The 26,005-nt window shown below is 41.2% G+C and overlaps 1 protein-coding gene across 1 annotated transcript; it reads left to right on the top strand.

The window, feature by feature from the left end:
• Positions 1-24,836, top strand: LOC134825410 (serine/arginine repetitive matrix protein 1-like). The gene is made up of 11 exons (XM_063837587.1): positions 1-125; positions 444-564; positions 6,154-6,216; positions 6,722-6,819; positions 6,914-7,126; positions 8,374-8,580; positions 9,082-9,198; positions 21,237-21,308; positions 21,469-21,531; positions 22,257-22,401; positions 22,911-24,836. Exons 1-11 carry the CDS (start codon positions 62-64, stop codon positions 23,836-23,838), a joined length of 2,091 nt encoding a protein of 696 aa, XP_063693657.1. The 5' UTR covers positions 1-61; the 3' UTR covers positions 23,839-24,836.
• Positions 24,837-26,005: the final 1,169 nt, after the last annotated feature.

The raw sequence follows: 26,005 nt of genomic DNA, 5'->3' as shown, positions 1-26,005 counted from the left end.
CTTGTAACTACAGTTAGGTAGGATGAAGTGAGAGTGTGTGTTAACATGGTAATGTTCTACAATGGGTGAAGTTAAGAGATCTGATTCTAAAGGTGATATCAGCAAGATACTAGATGATATACGAGGTGAGTTTACTTTAAGGGGGGGGGGGGGGGGGGGGAGTTTACTTAAACCGCTATCAAAGGGTCAGTTACTGGCTGTAAGGGTCAGTTACTGGCTGTAAGGGTCAGTTACTGGCTGTAAGGGTCAGTTACTGGCTGTAAGGGTCAGTTACTGGCTGTAAGTTATCTGCACATTACCTTATATGGTAGTGTTACCAGGGTAGCATTACCTTATATGGTAGTGTTACCATGGTAGCATTACCTTATTATTATGATAGTGTTACCATGGTAGCATTACCTTATATGGTAGTGTCACTGTTAACCATCTTGTGTATATACCAGGTATAGTACACGGCAACAAAGAAACACTAGATGGACTAAAAGCAATAAAACAGAAGAATGAGGAAACTTCCAAAGTTAAGACGAGGGTTGATATCCCATCTGTAGTGTCCGGGTTTAAGAGGTTAGTTAATAATGTCCGGGTTTAAGAGGTTAGTTAATAATGTCCGGGTTTAAGAGGTTAGCTAATAATGTCCGGGTTTAAGAGGTTAGCTAATAATGTCCGGGTTTAAGAAGTTAGCTAATAGTGTCCGGGTTTAAGAGGTTAGTTAATAATGTCCGGGTTTAAGAGGTTAGTTAATAATGTCCGGGTTTCAGAGGTTAGATAATAGTGTCCGGGTTTAAGAGGTTAGCTAATAATGTCCGGGTTTAAGAGGTTAGCTAATAGTGTCCGGGCTTAAGAGGTTAGCTAATAGTGTCCGGGTTTAAGAGGTTAGCTAATAATGTCCAGGTTTAAGAGGTTAGCTAATAGTGTCCGGGTTTAAGAGGTTAGTTAATAGTGTCCGGGTTTAAGAGGTTAGTCAATAATGTCCGGGTTTAAGAGGTTAGCTAATAGTGTCCGGGTTTAAGAGGTTAGCTAATAGTGTCCGGGTTTAAGAGGTTAGCTAATAGTGTCCGGGTTTAAGAGGTTAGCTAATAATGTCTGGGTTTAAGAGGTTAGCTAATAATGTCCGGGTTTAAGAGGTTAGCTAATAGTGTCCGGGCTTAAGAGGTTAGCTAATAGTGTCCGGGTTTAAGAGGTTAGCTAATAATGTCCAGGTTTAAGAGGTTAGCTAATAGTGTCCAGGTTTAAGAGGTTAGTTAATAATGTCCGGGTTTAAGAGGTTAGCTAATAGTGTCCGGGTTTAAGAGGTTAGCTAATAGTGTCCGGGTTTAAGAGGTTAGCTAATAATGTCCGGGTTTAAGAGGTTAGCTAATAGTGTCCGGGTTTAAGAGGTTAGCTAATAGTGTCCGGGTTTAAGAGGTTAGCTAATAGTGTCCGGGTTTAAGAGGTTAGCTAATAATGTCCAGGTTTAAGAGGTTAGCTAATAGTGTCCGGGTTTAAGAGGTTAGTTAATAGTGTCCGGGTTTAAGAAGTTAGTCAATAATGTCCGGGTTTAAGAGGTTAGCTAATAGTGTCCGGGTTTAAGAGGTTAGCTAATAGTGTCCGGGTTTAAGAGGTTAGCTAATAGTGTCCGGGTTTAAGAGGTTAGCTAATAGTGTCCGGGTTTAAGAGGTTAGTTAATAATGTCCGGGTTTAAGAGGTTAGCTAATAGTGTCCGGGTTTAAGAGGTTAGCTAATAGTGTCCGGGTTTAAGAGGTTAGCTAATAGTGTCCGGGTTTAAGAGGTTAGCTAATAGTGTCCGGGCTTAAGAGGTTAGCTAATAGTGCCCGGGTTTAAGAGGTTAGTTAATAATGTCCGGGTTTAAGAGGTTAGCTAATAATGTCCGGGTTTAAGAGGTTAGCTAATAGTGTCCGGGTTTAAGAGGTTAGCTAATAATGTCCGGGTTTAAGAGGTTAGCTAATAATGTCCGGGTTTAAGAGGTAAGCTAATAATGTCCGGGTTTAAGAGGTTAGCTAATAGTGTCCGAGTTTAAGAGGTTAGCTAATAGTGTCCAGGTTTAAGAGGTTAGTTAATAATGTCCGGGTTTAAGAGGTTAGCTAATAGTGTCCGGGTTTAAGAGGTTAGCTAATAATGTCCGGGTTTAAGAGGTTAGTTAGTAGTGTCCGGGTTTAAGAGGTTAGTTAATAATGTCCGGGTTTAAGAGGTTAGTTAATAATGTCCGGGTTTAAGAGGTAAGCTAATAATGTCCGGGTTTAAGAGGTTAGCTAATAATGTCCGGGTTTAAGAGGTTAGCTAATAGTGTCCAGGTTTAAGAAGTTAGCTAATAATGTCCGGGTTTAAGAGGTTAGCTAATAATGTCCGGGTTTAAGAGGTTAGCTAATAATGTCCGGGTTTAAGAAGTTAGCTAATAGTGTCCGGGTTTAAGAGGTTAGTTAATAATGTCCGGGTTTAAGAGGTTAGTTAATAATGTCCGGGTTTCAGAGGTTAGATAATAGTGTCCGGGTTTAAGAGGTTAGCTAATAATGTCCGGGTTTAAGAGGTTAGCTAATAGTGTCCGGGCTTAAGAGGTTAGCTAATAGTGTCCGGGTTTAAGAGGTTAGCTAATAATGTCCAGGTTTAAGAGGTTAGCTAATAGTGTCCGGGTTTAAGAGGTTAGTTAATAGTGTCCGGGTTTAAGAGGTTAGTCAATAATGTCCGGGTTTAAGAGGTTAGCTAATAGTGTCCGGGTTTAAGAGGTTAGCTAATAGTGTCCGGGTTTAAGAGGTTAGCTAATAGTGTCCGGGTTTAAGAGGTTAGCTAATAATGTCTGGGTTTAAGAGGTTAGCTAATAATGTCCGGGTTTAAGAGGTTAGCTAATAGTGTCCGGGCTTAAGAGGTTAGCTAATAGTGTCCGGGTTTAAGAGGTTAGCTAATAATGTCCAGGTTTAAGAGGTTAGCTAATAGTGTCCAGGTTTAAGAGGTTAGTTAATAATGTCCGGGTTTAAGAGGTTAGCTAATAGTGTCCGGGTTTAAGAGGTTAGCTAATAGTGTCCGGGTTTAAGAGGTTAGCTAATAATGTCCGGGTTTAAGAGGTTAGCTAATAGTGTCCGGGTTTAAGAGGTTAGCTAATAGTGTCCGGGTTTAAGAGGTTAGCTAATAGTGTCCGGGTTTAAGAGGTTAGCTAATAATGTCCAGGTTTAAGAGGTTAGCTAATAGTGTCCGGGTTTAAGAGGTTAGTTAATAGTGCCCGGGTTTAAGAAGTTAGTCAATAATGTCCGGGTTTAAGAGGTTAGCTAATAGTGTCCGGGTTTAAGAGGTTAGCTAATAGTGTCCGGGTTTAAGAGGTTAGCTAATAGTGTCCGGGTTTAAGAGGTTAGCTAATAGTGTCCGGGTTTAAGAGGTTAGTTAATAATGTCCGGGTTTAAGAGGTTAGCTAATAGTGTCCGGGTTTAAGAGGTTAGCTAATAGTGTCCGGGTTTAAGAGGTTAGCTAATAGTGTCCGGGTTTAAGAGGTTAGCTAATAGTGTCCGGGCTTAAGAGGTTAGCTAATAGTGCCCGGGTTTAAGAGGTTAGTTAATAATGTCCGGGTTTAAGAGGTTAGCTAATAATGTCCGGGTTTAAGAGGTTAGCTAATAGTGTCCGGGTTTAAGAGGTTAGCTAATAATGTCCGGGTTTAAGAGGTTAGCTAATAATGTCCGGGTTTAAGAGGTAAGCTAATAATGTCCGGGTTTAAGAGGTTAGCTAATAGTGTCCGAGTTTAAGAGGTTAGCTAATAGTGTCCAGGTTTAAGAGGTTAGTTAATAATGTCCGGGTTTAAGAGGTTAGCTAATAGTGTCCGGGTTTAAGAGGTTAGCTAATAATGTCCGGGTTTAAGAGGTTAGTTAATAGTGTCCGGGTTTAAGAGGTTAGTTAATAATGTCCGGGTTTAAGAGGTTAGTTAATAATGTCCGGGTTTAAGAGGTAAGCTAATAATGTCCGGGTTTAAGAGGTTAGCTAATAATGTCCGGGTTTAAGAGGTTAGCTAATAGTGTCCAGGTTTAAGAAGTTAGCTAATAATGTCCGGGTTTAAGAGGTTAGCTAATAATGTCCGGGTTTAAGAGGTTAGTTAATAATGTCCGGGTTTAAGAGGTTAGCTAATAGTGTCCGGGTTTAAGAGGTTAGCTAATAGTGTCCGGGTTTAAGAGGTTAGCTAATAGTGTCCGGGTTTAAAAGGTTAGCTAATAGTGTCCGGGTTTAAGAGGTTAGCTAATAATGTCCGGGTTTAAGAGGTTAGCTAATAGTGTCCGGGTTTAAGAGGTTAGCTTATAATGTCCGGGTTTAAGAGGTTAGCTAATAATGTCCGGGTTTAAGAGGTTAGTTAATAGTGTCCGGGTTTAAGAAGTTAGCTAATAGTGTCCGGGTTTAAGAGGTTAGCTAATAATGTCCGGGTTTAAGAGGTTAGCTAATAGTGTCCGGGTTTAAGAGGTTAGCTAATAATGTCCGGGTTTAAGAGGTTAGCTAATAGTGTCCAGGTTTAAGAAGTTAGCTAATAGTGTCCGGGTTTAAGAGGTTAGCTAATAATGTCCGGGTTTAAGAGGTTAGCTTATAATGTCCGGGTTTAAGAGGTTAGCTAATAATGTCCGGGTTTAAGAGGTTAGTTAATAGTGTCCGGGTTTAAGAAGTTAGCTAATAGTGTCCGGGTTTAAGAGGTTAGCTAATAGTGTCCGGGTTTAAGAGGTTAGCTAATAATGTCCGGGTTTAAGAGGTTAGCTTATAATGTCCGGGTTTAAGAGGTTAGTTAATAGTGTCCGGGTTTAAGAGGTTAGCTAATAGTGTCCGGGTTTAAGAGGTTAGCTAATAATGTCCGGGTTTAAGAGGTTAGCTTATAATGTCCGGGTTTAAGAGGTTAGTTAATAGTGTCCGGGTTTAAGAAGTTAGCTAATAGTGTCCGGGTTTAAGAGGTTAGCTAATAATGTCCGGGTTTAAGAGGTTAGCTTATAATGTCCGGGTTTAAGAGGTTAGCTAATAATGTCTGGGTTTAAGAGGTTAGCTAACATTAAACCTCTGGGTTTAAGAGTATTTGTTTTTAAATTTTGTATTGAAATCTTTTAAATCGATCAATTACATACAAATAACACAATGGAATAAACTACAAAATATATGTACTTTGGGAGAAAGTGTGGATTTGCAAGCTAGTTTATTATGCAAAATACTTAAAATGTATGTAATCAAATGACTTGATATCGAGTGCAGATGCAACTCCTGTACAAGCATGGGCCCACCCGAAATCAGATATAACCCCACAATTAATTACTAATCAAGTTAATCATCAATAAAATAAATTACCAATCCAGTCAATTAATAATCAAATCATATGATATTTATGAATTATGAAAATAATGGAATGAGATGAGATGAAATGCAGCTAAAATTTTCAAGTTTATAGTACCATGCAATGGCCACCAAACATACACCACGCATATTATATCGATGAGTTCACGCAAAAAGAACAAGAGAAAAAAGAAATTAATTAAGTTAAAACACGAAAGTTTGCAAAATAACTATGTATTCACAGGCCGATAGGGTAAAACATGAGCCAGCTGCCAGATTATAGATAATGAGTAAACTTCACAAGGCTGCCATGCGCTCCTAAAACGAACAAGAGGTCTGACAGTTTTAGTGTTAGCATGCTAATATTACCTAATATGGTAGTGTTACCTTCGTAACATTACCTTATTATTAAATAAATTATTATTAAATAAAAGTTCTAAACAAGGGATCATGTCTCCACCGCTGACATTACTCGAACATTACCTTCGTAAAATTACCTTATATGGTATTGTTGCCATGGTGACACTAAAGCTGTTAATAAAATGTAATCCAGAGTGCCTTGTTAGGGATAATCAGTAGTTAGCTGAACGTTATGGTATTTATCCTTGAGTAAGTGCATTAAGTTTAGTTTTTAATATAATTGCGTATGTGCATAATGCATACTGTATAGTGCATACTGTATAGTGCATACTGAATAGTGCATACTGAATAGTGCATACTGTATACAGAGGAGCGAATAATAACGCTACCAAGTACCAACAGTACAAACATATTAGTAATTATGATTATGATAACTCCAACATTGCCTTATATGGTTTTGCTACCATGTTATAAATTGTTAATCAACATTGCCTTATATGGAAATAATATTTTTACTAGTGAAGATATTGAAGAAGACGATGAACGAGATTTGGGGTATTTGTATTTCCCGTATAGGAAATGGTGGGTTTTGAAACGGGGAATTTGAAATTACCGCTTTCTTCTTTCTCAGAAATTTATGTACAGATGCCTTTTCGTTAGGAAGGATGTGCATGTTTTTCTCTATAAAAATAGCTATTTCTTTTTTCTTGGATGAAGATATTTTCTCTTTAAAAAACGGCTTGATCCGACTCGACTTCTAAACTGATTTCTTTTACTGTGCTAAATATTAAAATATAAAACTATGCTCATATCTTCTCTCTCTCTCTGTTCTACTCCTCATATCTTATTGTAACATATCATCCACTAAAAGCAACGTAAAATTTTGAGAAATCGGCACACTCGACTGCAAACCGCATGTTTAACTATTCTAATCACTCAAAATTACCTTATAATATGGTAGTGTTACCATAGCAACATTACCTTATATGGTAGTATTACCTTAACAACATTACCTTATATGGTAGTGTTACCATAGCAACATCACCTTATATGGTAGTGTTACCATAGCAACATTACATCTCCCAAGGTGCGAGATAGATATTCCGCACAAGAAAGCGAAAGGAGGAGAGAGGGAGTCTCAGATTAATAAACGTAGCAAGAGGTTAACTCTACCTGAGCCTACAGGTAAATCAGTAGTTTATATCACTTACACTGCCTTATATGGTAACATTATCTAAGGTAATATTACCATGGTAACCTGTAACCTGTATCTCCCCAGAACGAGACCAATTAGAACACCTCCCAATGATAGAAGCTGACACAGTAAGACCTGTTGAGTCAGCACCCAGAACAGGTGCAGCAGGAGCAGCACCCAGAGCAGGTGCAGTATCCAGAGAACCAGAGCAACCCTCCCCTCCCCAGAGGTTACCTAGACGGGACCAGAGTGAGGAGAGGAGGAGGGGCCGGAGGGACAAGAGCGTTGAGAGGAAACGTAAGTAAACTAACCAATCAGAGCACCATATTTAAATACTGTGCTCTGATTGGTTTAATTACACCACGTGACTCAAATATTTAAAATAAAGATTTGAAAATTAAGCTTGTTATACTGTAAGACATCGCAAAGATTGGACCTAAATGTACGTCAGATTGAAGCAGTTTGATCAACTGATTTCATAATTTAGTGAAATTAATAAGCAATGGAGTTAAACATATGATAGACAGTAATGTTAGAACTGTATAACTGTCAGTATTGTTCTAACATCACGTAGGTATTCGATTATTAGTTACACTGAGTACCTATTAAAGCTATACATTGTAACGCTACCATATAAGGTAATGTTACCATGGTTACAGCCCTAACCTGACCTTACATGGTAGGGTTACTATGTTAACAATACCATATATGGTATTGCTACTTCTGACATCACATGTTATTAGAAACGAAAATCTGAGACAGATTATTGAATTCCAAACAATTAAAGAATATCAATCACATATAGGATAGGAGCTTATAACAACACTACATACCACATTGTAATAATCTCATCATCATATCAACTACACTTATTGTGCCTTCAGAGTGGGTCAAATATGTGAACTCACTGCCGCCCTCTTATTCAGCGTCTTTCATGTGTAGTTTGTTTCGCATTGTGTTGTAAATGTTACTTGTTTATTGAGCTTGGTGTAACCTTCAATTCGAAACTAACTTTCCAAATCATCTGAAACCGTAACGTTACCTTGTAAAACTTGCTAAACTTCTACACAATAAAAAAGCGGTTGTTATATATATATTATATATATACACAACCGCTTTTTATATATATATACACTTGACCTTGTAGTTGTTTCTTGAGCCTGTACTACTGTATTGGTGTATCTAGAACAGAAGAGGTCTGCAGCAAGTGTCTGAAGTGATGGAAGTAGAAGTAGAAGTAGAAGTAGAAGTAGAAGTAGAGGTAGAAGTGGTGGGTAATGTCTCCTCTGCCCCTGCCCAGTCAGCTGAACCTGATGTGTTGTACGGAGCAATTGTAGCGTTCTTATCTGATAAGATCGGATCAGGTATTATATCTCAACTGTAACCATATTATCTCCATGTTGACACTACCATATAAGGTAATGTTACCATGGTTACACTAAAAATCTGTTCGGTAAGGATTCTATAGATCGGGGTTATGAAATCGAAAATGAAATTAGCCCAATCTTAATTTTAATATTCTAACCATCGTTACTAACTCTCAGGGCGGATGGACGCCATTCGACAAAAAACTTACGACCGGAAAAAGGAACAGAAACCAGAAGAAGCTGAGAGACGAGGCAGAGATACAAGACATCCTGACAAGGAGGAGGAGGAGAAGCCGGAACCTCCGTCCCGAAGAGTGCGACCTAAAAATGAGGAACGACCGTCTAGAAGGAGGACAAGACCATCTGCTCCAGATGAACTGGATGGTTAGTTACTATGGTTACAAGTGCAGTTACTATGGTTACAAGTGCAGTTACTATGGTTACATGTGCAGTTACTATGGTTACATGTGCAGTTACTATGGTTACATGTGCAGTTACTATGGTTACATGTGCAGTTACTATGGTTACATGTGCAGTTACTATGGTTACATGTGCAGTTACTATGGTTACAAGTGCAGTTACTATGGTTATATATGCAGTTACTATGGTTACATGTGCAGTTACTATGGTTATATATGCAGTTACTATGATTACATGTGCAGTTACTATGGTTACATGTGCAGTTACTATGGTTACATATGCAGTTATTATGGTAACATGTGCAGTTACTATGGTTACATGTGCAGTTGCTATGGTTACATGTGCAGTTGCTATGGTTACATGTGCAGTTTCTATGGTTACATGTGCTAATCTCTTACCGTTTGCTTAGTGTTTAGTACATTACACCCACGTATTTTCCCTACCATTATGTAGATTTAATCTCAGGAAGGTTACCTACAGTAGAAGTAGGAAGTGGACCTACAGAACACACGGCAGCTCCAGAACCCCCTCCACCAGATCCACCTGTCCGTCTACCAGCTAGGGGCAGAACACCCAGTGGGCGTGAGTTTATTTGCTGTGTTCTGATTGGTTACTTTGTTATTAATACTGTGTTCTGATTGGTTCGTTTGTGTCACGTGGTGTGAATACTGTGTTCTGATTGTTTGGTTTGTGAATTGTGTCACATGGTGTGAATACTTGGCTCTGATTGGTTGGTTTGTGTCACGTGGATTACACAGGATTTACACAGGATTACACAGGATTAACATTAAATTATAGGTAGGATGATGTGTTCTGATTGGTTGATTTCAGATTTGTGTCACGAGGGTTTCAAATACGCCTCAATGTGTGCAAGTACGCCTCAATGTGTGCAAATACACCTCAATGTGTGCAAATACACCTCAATGTGTGCAAATACGCCTCAATGTGTGCAAATACACCTCAATGTGTGCAAATACGCCTCAATGTGTGCAAATACGCCTCAATGTGTGCAAATACGCCTCAATGTGTGCAAATACGCCTCAATGTGTGCAAATTCGCCTCAATGTGTGCAAATACGCCTCAATGTGTGCAAATACACCTCAATGTGTGCAAATACGCCTCAATGTGTGCAAATTCGCCTCAATGTGTGCAAATACGCCTCAATCTCTCAATGTGTGCCCTGTATCTTGTTGCTTCTTAAAGCGCAGATAGGAAGGGTTATGTCTCAGGCTGAAATGCCGATTCTATATATTATACTATATACTCGTGTTTAAATTCCTTTCACATACCTGTATACATATCTGCCACAATTTCGTAAGATTGTAATACGTTATAGGATCTCCATACTTTGCCATAATCTCATAATGTGTGTGGTGTAATGAAGTTATGCTTTGTCTTATGACTCTTAACTCTAACTACACTCTAGTACCTATATTCATTGTTAACCTTTCTATTGATAGTTTTTGATAATTTTGCCATACTATTCTGCAGTATTGATGTCGCATATTTCAGTATACCTTATCGGACCTTATTTGGACCTTATCGGAACTTATTTGTTTTACACGCCGAATGGCTTGTAAAACTAAAAGTTAACAATGAAATGCAGGACCGGGGTAGTTAGATAAAAGAAGTTTCCATAAAGCTAGAAATCACTGATGCTTTAAGCATGGACTTTTTCAAGCACGAAAACCCATTTGATGAAGATGATATGTGATATTAGACACTGATCATTTGCACATAATTTAACATTTTTACTGCTTAACGACTGCTTTTCTTATTTACTGTATAAAAAATGGATTTAAAAATCATTTGCTGAAATAAAAAAAAGTTTAAAAAAATGAAAAAATTCGGATTTTTGATGGTTTTGAATGCCTTCTAGCGTTCATATTAATTTCCGTTCATAATTATGTCCGTTCATTTAATGTCCGTCCAAATAAGGTCCGATAAGGTAGTACAGAGAGATCCGTAGGAGTGATACATATTTCAGTATAGTACAGTATAGTATCTGTTCTAGTAGTGATACTAGTGTGACACTGCACAGTGGCTTTTACCGGGAGCTTTCCTTGAACTGCATGTTGATGTCCTCCATATGTATTATGTATTATGTATGGATTATGATGTATTCTGATTTATCGAGATAGTTTTTACATCCATAATGCTCTGCCTCTTAATAAGTCGACTCTAGAATATTTAAACGTACAGTGTAAGAGTTTATAAACATGCTAAGAAATTACACACGCATATATTCTTATTATTCTCCTTGTTTTTCTTTTGTCCATCATAGGGCGCCCTGTTTAGTGAGGACCCTTTCAAAGAGAGAGAGATTACTGGTATTCCGCTCCGAACTGACCTCTCAAACACAAGGTCTAACAATGTCCCACAACTACAATACTACTGAGAGATGTGGTCACGCAGAGTTCCTAGAGAGACTGGACCGGGTTATAATTAACTGTAGAACTAACAGACTGCTAACTCGCACTCACAACCTCCAGAACAAACTAACCAACTCTAGGAGGAGATTGTTGTGCTGTTCTCACACAGCTCCTAACAAAATACATGTCTCTATTGGTGTGTTCTGATTGGTTGTTTTGTGTCACGTGTGTGAATACTGTGTTCTGATTGGTTGTTTTGTTTCACGTGTGTGAATACTGTGTTCTGATCGGTTGTTTTGTGTCACTAGTGTACCCATCACTGTGACGTCATTCGGTTCCATTACTGTCAGTCACGTTTCAAGTTGCCCACTCTATACTGAGTATTGGTTAGTCCACTCAATTGCTGTCACTTAAGTTACATAATATGTACAGATTCTAGACCACTGACTACGCACGGTCACTTAGTTACCGACTTCAGAGGCAACTGACGGCATTGAGATTTCCACTCAATTTATTGAGGTCAACTCAAGATTACACAGATACAGGACACTCATCTCAGTTACCAGCTCTAACGAGAAAAGTCACTCAGGTGAGTACAGGGCTCAATACTGACGTATTGTTCATTCCTATACGCTTCGGTAACATCAACATGGCACTTCAAGTGTAGCCACTATGACAGCATAATGCTATTCTGATGACATCACTTCAGTTCCCCACTCCACTCAGCCCCGAGTCTCGCCCACATCTGCCTACTCAGTACCAACACTGAGTCACTTCAAGTTACCACTCACCGTGTCATTCGTCACCCCACTCTGACATACTCAAGTACACTGCAATACCAGTCTAAGTTCCACTTTGACAGTCATCTCAAGTAAAGCAGCATTTCAAGTTACCACTACACTGCAGTACTTGTCCATTCAATCTCACTTATTAACTACTCTGCAGTCCTTAATTTCTCTAGCAGCATTAAACCCTCAATATGACAGTTAAGTTCCACTTATGAGTCACTTCAAGTCCCACTATGATGTCACTTCAGTACCATCAACTACTGACGTTTATTCCTTCATATGAATTTCAATACCACCTACTACTACGTCACTTATTACTCTTACTGACATACTTAATACACATTCACTGATATATGCCCATAACCGCTATCTGAAGCCTTAATACTCTATTCAAGTTACCCACTCAACTACTGACAGTCACTTCAAGTTACCCACTCAACTACTGACAGTCACTTCAAGTTACCCACTCAACTACTGACAGTCACTTCAAGTTACCCACTCAACTACTGACAGTCACTTCAAGTTACCCACTCAACTACTGACAGTCACTTCAAGTTACCCACTCAACTACTGACAGTCACTTCAAGTTACCCACTCAACTACTGACAGTCACTTCAAGTTACCCACTCAACTACTGACAGTCACTTCAAGTTACCCACTCAACTACTGACAGTCACTTCAAGTTACCCACTCAACTACTGACAGTCACTTCAAGTTACCCACTCAACTACTGACAGTCACTTCAAGTTACCCACTCAACTACTGACAGTCACTTCAAGTTACCCACTCAACTACTGACAGTCACTTCAAGTTACCCACTCAACTACTGACAGTCACTTCAAGTTACCCACTCAACTACTGACAGTCACTTCAAGTTACCCACTCAACTACTGACAGTCACTTCAAGTTACCCACTCAACTACTGACAGTCACTTCAAGTTACCCACTCAACTACTGACAGTCACTTCAAGTTACCCACTCAACTACTGACAGTCACTTCAAGTTACCCACTCAACTACTGACAGTCACTTCAAGTTACCCACTCAACTACTGACAGTCACTTCAAGTTACCCACTCAACTACTGACAGTCACTTCAAGTTACCCACTCAACTACTGACAGTCACTTCAAGTTACCTACTCATTTACTGACAGTCACTTCAAGTTACCCACTCAACTACCGACAGTCACTTCAAGTTACCCACTCAACTACCGACAGTCACTTCAAGTTACCCACTCAACTACTGACAGTCACTTCAAGTTACCCACTCAACTACTGACAGTCACTTCAAGTTACCCACTCAACTACTGACAGTCACTTCAAGTTACCCACTCAACTACTGACAGTCACTTCAAGTTACCCACTCAACTACTGACAGTCACTTCAAGTTACCCACTCAACTACTGACAGTCACTTCAAGTTACCCACTCAACTACTGACAGTCACTTCAAGTTACCCACTCAACTACTGACAGTCACTTCAAGTTACCCACTCAACTACCGACAGTCACTTCAAGTTACCCACTCAACTACTGACAGTCACTTCAAGTTACCCACTCAACTACTGACAGTCACTTCAAGTTACCCACTCAACTACTGACAGTCACTTCAAGTTACCCACTCAACTACTGACAGTCACTTCAAGTTACCCACTCAACTACTGACAGTCACTTCAAGTTACCCACTCAACTACTGACAGTCACTTCAAGTTACCCACTCAACTACTGACAGTCACTTCAAGTTACCCACTCAACTACTGACAGTCACTTCAAGTTACCCACTCAACTACTGACAGTCACTTCAAGTTACCCACTCAACTACTGACAGTCACTTCAAGTTACCCACTCAACTACTGACAGTCACTTCAAGTTACCCACTCAACTACTGACAGTCACTTCAAGTTACCCACTCAACTACTGACAGTCACTTCAAGTTACCCACTCAACTACTGACAGTCACTTCAAGTTACCCACTCAACTACTGACAGTCACTTCAAGTTACCCACTCAACTACTGACAGTCACTTCAAGTTACCCACTCAACTACTGACAGTCACTTCAAGTTACCCACTCAACTACTGACAGTCACTTCAAGTTACCCACTCAACTACTGACAGTCACTTCAAGTTACCCACTCAACTACTGACAGTCACTTCAAGTTACCCACTCAACTACTGACAGTCACTTCAAGTTACCCACTCAACTACTGACAGTCACTTCAAGTTACCCACTCAACTACTGACAGTCACTTCAAGTTACCCACTCAACTACTGACAGTCACTTCAAGTTACCCACTCAACTACTGACAGTCACTTCAAGTTACCCACTCAACTACTGACAGTCACTTCAAGTTACCCACTCAACTACTGACAGTCACTTCAAGTTACCCACTCAACTACTGACAGTCACTTCAAGTTACCCACTCAACTACTGACAGTCACTTCAAGTTACCCACTCAACTACTGACAGTCACTTCAAGTTACCCACTCAACTACTGACAGTCACTTCAAGTTACCCACTCAACTACTGACAGTCACTTCAAGTTACCCACTCAACTACTGACAGTCACTTCAAGTTACCCACTCAACTACTGACAGTCACTTCAAGTTACCCACTCAACTACTGACAGTCACTTCAAGTTACCCACTCAACTACTGACAGTCACTTCAAGTTACCCACTCAACTACTGACAGTCACTTCAAGTTACCCACTCAACTACTGACAGTCACTTCAAGTTACCCACTCAACTACTGACAGTCACTTCAAGTTACCCACTCAACTACTGACAGTCACTTCAAGTTACCCACTCAACTACTGACAGTCACTTCAAGTTACCCACTCAACTACTGACAGTCACTTCAAGTTACCCACTCAACTACTGACAGTCACTTCAAGTTACCCACTCAACTACTGACAGTCACTTCAAGTTACCCACTCAACTACTGACAGTCACTTCAAGTTACCCACTCAACTACTGACAGTCACTTCAAGTTACCCACTCAACTACTGACAGTCACTTCAAGTTACCCACTCAACTACTGACAGTCACTTCAAGTTACCCACTCAACTACTGACAGTCACTTCAAGTTACCCACTCAACTACTGACAGTCACTTCAAGTTACCCACTCAACTACTGACAGTCACTTCAAGTTACCCACTCAACTACTGACAGTCACTTCAAGTTACCCACTCAACTACTGACAGTCACTTCAAGTTACCCACTCAACTACTGACAGTCACTTCAAGTTACCCACTCAACTACTGACAGTCACTTCAAGTTACCCACTCAACTACTGACAGTCACTTCAAGTTACCCACTCAACTACTGACAGTCACTTCAAGTTACCCACTCAACTACTGACAGTCACTTCAAGTTACCCACTCAACTACTGACAGTCACTTCAAGTTACCCACTCAACTACTGACAGTCACTTCAAGTTACCCACTCAACTACTGACAGTCACTTCAAGTTACCCACTCAACTACTGACAGTCACTTCAAGTTACCCACTCAACTACTGACAGTCACTTCAAGTTACCCACTCAACTACTGACAGTCACTTCAAGTTACCCACTCAACTACTGACAGTCACTTCAAGTTACCCACTCAACTACTGACAGTCACTTCAAGTTACCCACTCAACTACTGACAGTCACTTCAAGTTACCCACTCAACTACTGACAGTCACTTCAAGTTACCCACTCAACTACTGACAGTCACTTCAAGTTACCCACTCAACTACTGACAGTCACTTCAAGTTACCCACTCAACTACTGACAGTCACTTCAAGTTACCCACTCAACTACTGACAGTCACTTCAAGTTACCCACTCAACTACTGACAGTCACTTCAAGTTACCCACTCAACTACTGACAGTCACTTCAAGTTACCCACTCAACTACTGACAGTCACTTCAAGTTACCCACTCAACTACTGACAGTCACTTCAAGTTACCCACTCAACTACTGACAGTCACTTCAAGTTACCCACTCAACTACTGACAGTCACTTCAAGTTACCCACTCAACTACTGACAGTCACTTCAAGTTACCCACTCAACTACTGACAGTCACTTCAAGTTACCCACTCAACTACTGACAGTCACTTCAAGTTACCCACTCAACTACTGACAGTCACTTCAAGTTACCCACTCAACTACTGACAGTCACTTCAAGTTACCCACTCAACTACTGACAGTCACTTCAAGTTACCCACTCAACTACTGACAGTCACTTCAAGTTACCCACTCAACTACTGACAGTCACTTCAAGTTACCCACTCAACTACTGACAGTCACTTCAAGTTACCCACTCAACTACTGACAGTCACTTCAAGTTACCCACTCAACTACTGACAGTCACTTCAAGTTACCCACTCAACTACTGACAGTCACTTCAAGTTACCCACTCAACTACTGACAGTCACTTCAAGTTACCCACTCAACTACTGACAGTCACTTCAAGTTACCCACTCAACTACTGACAGTCACTTCAAGTTACCCACTCAACTACTGACAGTCACTTCAAGTTACCCACTCAACTACTGACAGTCACTTCAAGTTACCCACTCAACTACTGACAGTCACTTCAAGTTACCCACTCAACTACTGACAGTCACTTCAAGTTACCCACTCAACTACTGACAGTCACTTCAAGTTACCCACTCAACTACTGACAGTCACTTCAAGTTACCCACTCAACTACTGACAGTCACTTCAAGTTACCCACTCAACTACTGACAGTCACTTCAAGTTACCCACTCAACTACTGACAGTCACTTCAAGTTACCCACTCAACTACTGACAGTCACTTCAAGTTACCCACTCAACTACTGACAGTCACTTCAAGTTACCCACTCAACTACTGACAGTCACTTCAAGTTACCCACTCAACTACTGACAGTCACTTCAAGTTACCCACTCAACTACTGACAGTCACTTCAAGTTACCCACTCAACTACTGACAGTCACTTCAAGTTACCCACTCAACTACTGACAGTCACTTCAAGTTACCCACTCAACTACTGACAGTCACTTCAAGTTACCCACTCAACTACTGACAGTCACTTCAAGTTACCCACTCAACTACTGACAGTCACTTCAAGTTACCCACTCAACTACTGACAGTCACTTCAAGTTACCCACTCAACTACTGACAGTCACTTCAAGTTACCCACTCAACTACTGACAGTCACTTCAAGTTACCCACTCAACTACTGACAGTCACTTCAAGTTACCCACTCAACTACTGACAGTCACTTCAAGTTACCCACTCAACTACTGACAGTCACTTCAAGTTACCCACTCAACTACTGACAGTCACTTCAAGTTACCCACTCAACTACTGACAGTCACTTCAAGTTACCCACTCAACTACTGACAGTCACTTCAAGTTACCCACTCAACTACTGACAGTCACTTCAAGTTACCCACTCAACTACTGACAGTCACTTCAAGTTACCCACTCAACTACTGACAGTCACTTCAAGTTACCCACTCAACTACTGACAGTCACTTCAAGTTACCCACTCAACTACTGACAGTCACTTCAAGTTACCCACTCAACTACTGACAGTCACTTCAAGTTACCCACTCAACTACTGACAGTCACTTCAAGTTACCCACTCAACTACTGACAGTCACTTCAAGTTACCCACTCAACTACTGACAGTCACTTCAAGTTACCCACTCAACTACTGACAGTCACTTCAAGTTACCCACTCAACTACTGACAGTCACTTCAAGTTACCCACTCAACTACTGACAGTCACTTCAAGTTACCCACTCAACTACTGACAGTCACTTCAAGTTACCCACTCAACTACTGACAGTCACTTCAAGTTACCCACTCAACTACTGACAGTCACTTCAAGTTACCCACTCAACTACTGACAGTCACTTCAAGTTACCCACTCAACTACTGACAGTCACTTCAAGTTACCCACTCAACTACTGACAGTCACTTCAAGTTACCCACTCAACTACTGACAGTCACTTCAAGTTACCCACTCAACTACTGACAGTCACTTCAAGTTACCCACTCAACTACTGACAGTCACTTCAAGTTACCCACTCAACTACTGACAGTCACTTCAAGTTACCCACTCAACTACTGACAGTCACTTCAAGTTACCCACTCAACTACTGACAGTCACTTCAAGTTACCCACTCAACTACTGACAGTCACTTCAAGTTACCCACTCAACTACTGACAGTCACTTCAAGTTACCCACTCAACTACTGACAGTCACTTCAAGTTACCCACTCAACTACTGACAGTCACTTCAAGTTACCCACTCAACTACTGACAGTCACTTCAAGTTACCCACTCAACTACTGACAGTCACTTCAAGTTACCCACTCAACTACTGACAGTCACTTCAAGTTACCCACTCAACTACTGACAGTCACTTCAAGTTACCCACTCAACTACTGACAGTCACTTCAAGTTACCCACTCAACTACTGACAGTCACTTCAAGTTACCCACTCAACTACTGACAGTCACTTCAAGTTACCCACTCAACTACTGACAGTCACTTCAAGTTACCCACTCAACTACTGACAGTCACTTCAAGTTACCCACTCAACTACTGACAGTCACTTCAAGTTACCCACTCAACTACTGACAGTCACTTCAAGTTACCCACTCAACTACTGACAGTCACTTCAAGTTACCCACTCAACTACTGACAGTCACTTCAAGTTACCCACTCAACTACTGACAGTCACTTCAAGTTACCCACTCAACTACTGACAGTCACTTCAAGTTACCCACTCAACTACTGACAGTCACTTCAAGTTACCCACTCAACTACTGACAGTCACTTCAAGTTACCCACTCAACTACTGACAGTCACTTCAAGTTACCCACTCAACTACTGACAGTCACTTCAAGTTACCCACTCAACTACTGACAGTCACTTCAAGTTACCCACTCAACTACTGACAGTCACTTCAAGTTACCCACTCAACTACTGACAGTCACTTCAAGTTACCCACTCAACTACTGACAGTCACTTCAAGTTACCCACTCAACTACTGACAGTCACTTCAAGTTACCCACTCAACTACTGACAGTCACTTCAAGTTACCCACTCAACTACTGACAGTCACTTCAAGTTACCCACTCAACTACTGACAGTCACTTCAAGTTACCCACTCAACTACTGACAGTCACTTCAAGTTACCCACTCAACTACTGACAGTCACTTCAAGTTACCCACTCAACTACTGACAGTCACTTCAAGTTACCCACTCAACTACTGACAGTCACTTCAAGTTACCCACTCAACTACTGACAGTCACTTCAAGTTACCCACTCAACTACTGACAGTCACTTCAAGTTACCCACTCAACTACTGACAGTCACTTCAAGTTACCCACTCAACTACTGACAGTCACTTCAAGTTACCCACTCAACTACTGACAGTCACTTCAAGTTACCCACTCAACTACTGACAGTCACTTCAAGTTACCCACTCAACTACTGACAGTCACTTCAAGTTACCCACTCAACTACTGACAGTCACTTCAAGTTACCCACTCAACTACTGACAGTCACTTCAAGTTACCCACTCAACTACTGACAGTCACTTCAAGTTACCCACTCAACTACTGACAGTCACTTCAAGTTACCCACTCAACTACTGACAGTCACTTCAAGTTACCCACTCAACTACTGACAGTCACTTCAAGTTACCCACTCAACTACTGACAGTCACTTCAAGTTACCCACTCAACTACTGACAGTCACTTCAAGTTACCCACTCAACTACTGACAGTCACTTCAAGTTACCCACTCAATTACTGACAGTCACTTCAAGTTACCCACTCAACTACTGACAGTCACTTCAAGTTACCCACTCAACTACTGACAGTCACTTCAAGTTACCCACTCAACTACTGACAGTCACTTCAAGTTACCCACTCAACTACTGACAGTCACTTCAAGTTACCCACTCAACTACTGACAGTCACTTCAAGTTACCCACTCAACTACTGACAGTCACTTCAAGTTACCCACTCAACTACTGACAGTCACTTCAAGTTACCCACTCAACTACTGACAGTCACTTCAAGTTACCCACTCAACTACTGACAGTCACTTCAAGTTACCCACTCAACTACTGACAGTCACTTCAAGTTACCCACTCAACTACTGACAGTCACTTCAAGTTACCCACTCAACTACTGACAGTCACTTCAAGTTACCCACTCAACTACTGACAGTCACTTCAAGTTACCCACTCAACTACTGACAGTCACTTCAAGTTACCCACTCAACTACTGACAGTCACTTCAAGTTACCCACTCAACTACTGACAGTCACTTCAAGTTACCCACTCAACTACTGACAGTCACTTCAAGTTACCCACTCAACTACTGACAGTCACTTCAAGTTACCCACTCAACTACTGACAGTCACTTCAAGTTACCCACTCAACTACTGACAGTCACTTCAAGTTACCCACTCAACTACTGACAGTCACTTCAAGTTACCCACTCAACTACTGACAGTCACTTCAAGTTACCCACTCAACTACTGACAGTCACTTCAAGTTACCCACTCAACTACTGACAGTCACTTCAAGTTACCCACTCAACTACTGACAGTCACTTCAAGTTACCCACTCAACTACTGACAGTCACTTCAAGTTACCCACTCAACTACTGACAGTCACTTCAAGTTACCCACTCAACTACTGACAGTCACTTCAAGTTACCCACTCAACTACTGACAGTCACTTCAAGTTACCCACTCAACTACTGACAGTCACTTCAAGTTACCCACTCAACTACTGACAGTCACTTCAAGTTACCCACTCAACTACTGACAGTCACTTCAAGTTACCCACTCAACTACTGACAGTCACTTCAAGTTACCCACTCAACTACTGACAGTCACTTCAAGTTACCCACTCAACTACTGACAGTCACTTCAAGTTACCCACTCAACTACTGACAGTCACTTCAAGTTACCCACTCAACTACTGACAGTCACTTCAAGTTACCCACTCAACTACTGACAGTCACTTCAAGTTACCCACTCAACTACTGACAGTCACTTCAAGTTACCCACTCAACTACTGACAGTCACTTCAAGTTACCCACTCAACTACTGACAGTCACTTCAAGTTACCCACTCAACTACTGACAGTCACTTCAAGTTACCCACTCAACTACTGACAGTCACTTCAAGTTACCCACTCAACTACTGACAGTCACTTCAAGTTACCCACTCAACTACTGACAGTCACTTCAAGTTACCCACTCAACTACTGACAGTCACTTCAAGTTACCCACTCAACTACTGACAGTCACTTCAAGTTACCCACTCAACTACTGACAGTCACTTCAAGTTACCCACTCAACTACTGACAGTCACTTCAAGTTACCCACTCAACTACTGACAGTCACTTCAAGTTACCCACTCAACTACTGACAGTCACTTCAAGTTTCCGCAGATTCGTCCCCGGAGATAGAGATACGTATCTGCAAAAGATCTGGAAAGTGTGGAAATAACCTCGTACCTCAGGGTAATTGTTCCCTGTACTTTAAATCAAACCCGTCATACCAATGTTGATGGGTGATTTTGTTTGCATATTTTCGTTTTTTACTCTAACTGTTTCTTTTGATTTAAGGAAACAATTGATCGAATAAATAAGTTATTGATAGATTATTTAAATTGATTTGCAGAATTGTTGAAGTTGCAGTCTCAACCAGATCCCCCTGCTAGAGCACCCCAACAAAAAAGTAACAGTAAGTTTACTAGTAGTAGTAAGGTTCAATGTAATCTGTTAAGTTTACTTTATTTAGACACTACTGTTAGTGTTAGTTTTACTAATTACCACTAATTACCACTAATTACCACTAATTACCACTAATTACCACTAATTACCACTAATTACCACTAATTACCACTAATTACCACTAATTACCACTAATTACCACTAATTACCACTAATTACCACTAATTACCCCAGATTACGAGTCCCCCCTGTCCCCCTCGTACCGCTCTAAGTCCCCCTCAGAACGGGAAATGGAGAGATTAGCTGCTCTAATTACCACTAATTACCACTAATTACCACTAATTACCCCTACTTACCGCTAATTACCCCAGATTACGAGTCCCCCCTGTCCCCCTCGTACCGCTCTAAGTCCCCCTCAGAACGGGAAATGGAGAGATTAGCTGCTCTAATTACCACTAATCACCACTAATTACCACTAATTACCACTAATTACCCCCAGATTACGAGTCCCCCCTGTCCCCCTCGTACCGCTCTAAGTCACCCTCAGAGCGGGAAATGGAGAGATTAGCTGCTCTAATTACCACTAATTACCACTAATTACCACTAATTACCACTAATTACCCCCAGATTACGAGTCCCCCCTGTCCCCCTCGTACCGCTCTAAGTCCCCCTCAGAAAGGGAAATGGAGAGATTAGCTGCTCTAATTACCACTAATTACCACTAATTACCCCCAGATTACGAGTCCCCCCTGTCTCCCTCATACCGCTCTAAGTCACCCTCAGAGCGGGAAATGGAGAGATTAGCTGCTCGTCTGGAGGCACTGAAGAAGGAGGTTAACAGTGTTATAAGGGACTGTGAGGAGGATACAGTTGGTATAAGGTAACTAATTAATTAACTTATTGAGTGTTATACCTAGTAATTAGCTTATAATTATGTAAATTTAGTTATTATTAGTTACTTATTAAATATATAGTGATATAGATATGTATTGATACGAAATTTATTCCAGCAAATAGTCTGTGAAGGTATTCATAATTGAAAAAAAAGAGCTAAACTGAATGAATAAATAAATGATCCGTTGTAGGAGAACTTTACAGAAACCCAAATCTACGACAAGTGATAGTCCTTGTTTAAAATCAGAACCTAGCAAATCAGACGGAACACTTCCCCCTCCACTTGCTGATGTGAAACAGAAAAATGTAGATTTTCAGAAACTCCGTCAAAACGTGTTGATAGATCATAATGAACAGTGAACACTCTCGTAATGAATATGAGTTACTTTCTACCTCTAGTTATGAAAATGGAGTAGAAATTGGGCTGAAAGTGAGCACTCCAATATATCAAAACAATAATCAGGTTAAGAAACACTAACCTGACTTCTGTTTCAGTTTAAGAGAGGCAGAAGACCGGCCCAAGTCCCCTTATTACCCTGACAAGTCCCCTTACTACCGGGCCCGATACCACTCTTCTCCCCAATCTCCCACTGGGCAAAACGATAAAACCACCTCTACTACTGAACTACCACAAGTTTACCACCCAGCTAAACAAGAGCACTTTTATAATGCTGAGAGGGATTTGTCCCCGCTACCATCTGAGAGGGACTTGTCCCCGCTACCATCTGAGAGGGACTTGTCCCCGCTACCATCTGAGAGGGACTTGTCCCCGCTACCATCTGAGAGGGACTCATCTCCACAACCGGAGATGCTGTATCTGTCTACACAGACTCTGGAACTTCCTGGAGATGAGGGGGTCCCCATCACTGACCAGCTAGAGTTGGAGGTGTTGTCTTTAACCGAGGTTCCAGAGCTCCACTCCCACTTCGTGCCCGTGCAAAACCAGGCTCCCAGTTCTTATGAGGAGGTGTATGAACCTGAATGTGACCCCAACCTGACTACTAATCACGTGATTACGGACACCAACAACCGTCCCAAGCGGGAGGAGCAGCTTCTAACCCCTCCTCCACTGCCCGACAGGGACCCTCACCCAGACATCACCCTCCGTGGAGACAACTTGTACGACCCCTACCATATAGGCACCACATTCGTAGTGCTCTCCAGACAGAACCACGGCAGGTTCAAGTTCTCCAGCCCTCTGGATCCCAACAGCTCCGCTCCTGGGAGTCCGATCCGAGGGAGCCCTCTACCTGGCTCCACATCAGGAAGCAGTCCTAAATCAGTCCCTCGTAACGAGGCTCCTGATGTGCCAGTTATAACCCCTGCTGTAGCTGCTTCTAGCTGCTCTTGTAGCTGCTTCTCCAGCTGCTTCTCCAGCTGCTCCTGTAGCTGCCAGGTCCAAGAGACCTCTCTACCAACCTAAGTCCCTAAACGGTAGTTTGATGAGTCTAACCTCACCATCCAAATATGACCTTGATACCATCCCCTCAAAGCTGGTGGAACCCTCAAAACCAGTACCTTCTGAAACAGGGAGTCCCCCCGCCCTCCCGGCTAGAAACCCAGGCATGTCTCCGGAGAGGAGGAAGGGGTTCCCGCGTCCTACTAAGGAGCCAGTTTACAGGGAGGTAGCTGTGGATGCTCCTGATAGACCTATCTTACTAGACAGAAAGCACTCTCTTCTGGAGCAACAGAGAAACTCAGCTTCTAGAGAGTTCCACCTCCAGACCATTATGGACGTTGAGAGGCCGGGACGGCTGGACACTTGGTCCGGGGCAATGCCCCCTGTGGAAGGTGTGGTCCCTCGTCCACTCAGTCCCTACTCTGAGAACTCACTCCGCAGAACAATGCCTCATGTTAAGCTGCTGGGAGAGGAGTGGAAGGAGCTAGCACAGAGACTCGGCTACGAGAACTCCCAGATCGCCTCCTTTTCTCAGGATTACCCAGACCCTGGCCAGGCTCTGCTGGACCACTGGTCCAGGTTACCGGAGTCTAAACTGGACGATCTTCTCAAACATCTCAAGGTTATGGACCTGTGGAAAACAGCTGACACATTAGACAAAACATTCGATAACACTAACGTGTGATATAACTTACTCTAGTTAACAGCTAACTAATATTACACTAAGCAAATGAGAGATTCACCAGTGTTTAAATCATTAGAAAGGAATTTATATCAATCAGAAAGTCAGAAGTAGTGATTTTAGCAACAATGCATTTGACTTTGAATTATTGGAACATTAGACAAACAATTTTATTTTGCCAACTTTTTGGTCGAACTGGTACTATATACGTCCGAATTTACATTTAAGATTTCACAATTAATAGGTTCCCAATTAACGTTTTAACATGCAAATTTACCTTGTTTAATGTTATTATTTTCGTAAACTAGGCATGGCCAGTCAACTCAAAAACTGAATTCATGCTCTACTCCCCTAATATAAAAGCAAATGTGATGATTCTAAACATTTTAATGGTAAAATCAAACTTCTTACTAGTCCAATCAGAAGTAGAGTTATTTTTATTTAAATGTCACAAAAGGGCGTGGTCAATTGCACTGCAAGCCTAATTTCTGCCCAAACCTAATTTGTTTCTGATGGGTCCCTTGAGCGAGGTGTTCCAAGTTCCAAACTCATTATCTCCTAGCAATGTACCTGTTGTATACCAAGGTTGATATCCTCATTTTACGTGCCATTCCCTCTGCAAGCATTCGTTAAATTGCTTAATTGATCATGATGATGGTATGAAACCAAATTGAGTTGATTCACGATGTCAATCCTTCGCATCTCGCCGATCTGCATACGTGGTTGCGAGATCAGAAAATGCGCGGCACGGCCCAGTACACTACTAGTAGTAGTAGTGCATCGCGCGGCGCTACAACAAATTGAGGTACTGGAAGTCAAAATCCGGAAGAAAGTTTTAAAATAATATTGCCCCATTATCTTCCAGGCCCGAAATTTTACACCGAATTTCTTACCCGCAACCAATTAGCCAGTCAACTATAAAATTAAATGGCATATGACACGATTGAGGTGCTGGTTTGATTTCGGTTTGACAGTACACGCTGCAACACCTTTTGATCGCGTGCACGAGAGAGGTATGCAACGTACAGAAAATTTTGGTCGGAGGAAGCTCATAGCAGAAAGCTTAACAAAACGAAAATTCATATTTTCCAATTTCTGTCCCATTTGCAAATATGAAAATTTATGAACACAAATTTGACAGATTGGATGGAGATTTTGCCCAGAGACCAATTAATGTCCATCATGATCAGGTACTCGGATTGAAACAATTCGATTGTTAAGCTGTACATAAGCATTTTTACGAACAGGATATCAACAAAAAGCAATTGCCTATAGAGCATCCGGTATTACGTACTATTAATTCATCATAGTAATAATCATACTAGTATTATTGTTACGAGACGCAATATATAGCCACCGTGAATTCGCATTACATTATCATTACATTATCAATATGGAGAGCAATGCACTATAAAACAGTCAAATTTCTTGATAAACATTGAATATAATGAATATTATTTTACTTACCTGGGGACCTCAGGCTATTATGTTCATAAATAGAAATTCGGC

Source organism: Bolinopsis microptera, chromosome 13 (assembly GCF_026151205.1).
Source record: "Bolinopsis microptera isolate Bmic1 chromosome 13, MBARI_Bmic_1.0, whole genome shotgun sequence".
In the NCBI taxonomy this organism is placed as follows: Eukaryota; Metazoa; Ctenophora; class Tentaculata; order Lobata; family Bolinopsidae; genus Bolinopsis; species Bolinopsis microptera.
Note: the sequence above shows the minus strand (reverse complement) of the source record. Positions and strands in the feature narration are given on the sequence as shown.

Bases quoted from the DNA above. Each gene is read 5' to 3' on its own strand.
- LOC134825410 (XM_063837587.1), top strand. From the start codon at position 62: ATGGGTGAAGTTAAGAGATCTGATTCTAAAGGTGATATCAGCAAGATA. The intron at 126-443 runs GTGAGTTTACTT...TGTATATACCAG, and splicing joins GATACTAGATGATATACGAG to GTATAGTACACGGCAACAAA. The intron at 7,127-8,373 runs GTAAGTAAACTA...ACTAACTCTCAG, and splicing joins CAAGAGCGTTGAGAGGAAAC to GGCGGATGGACGCCATTCGA.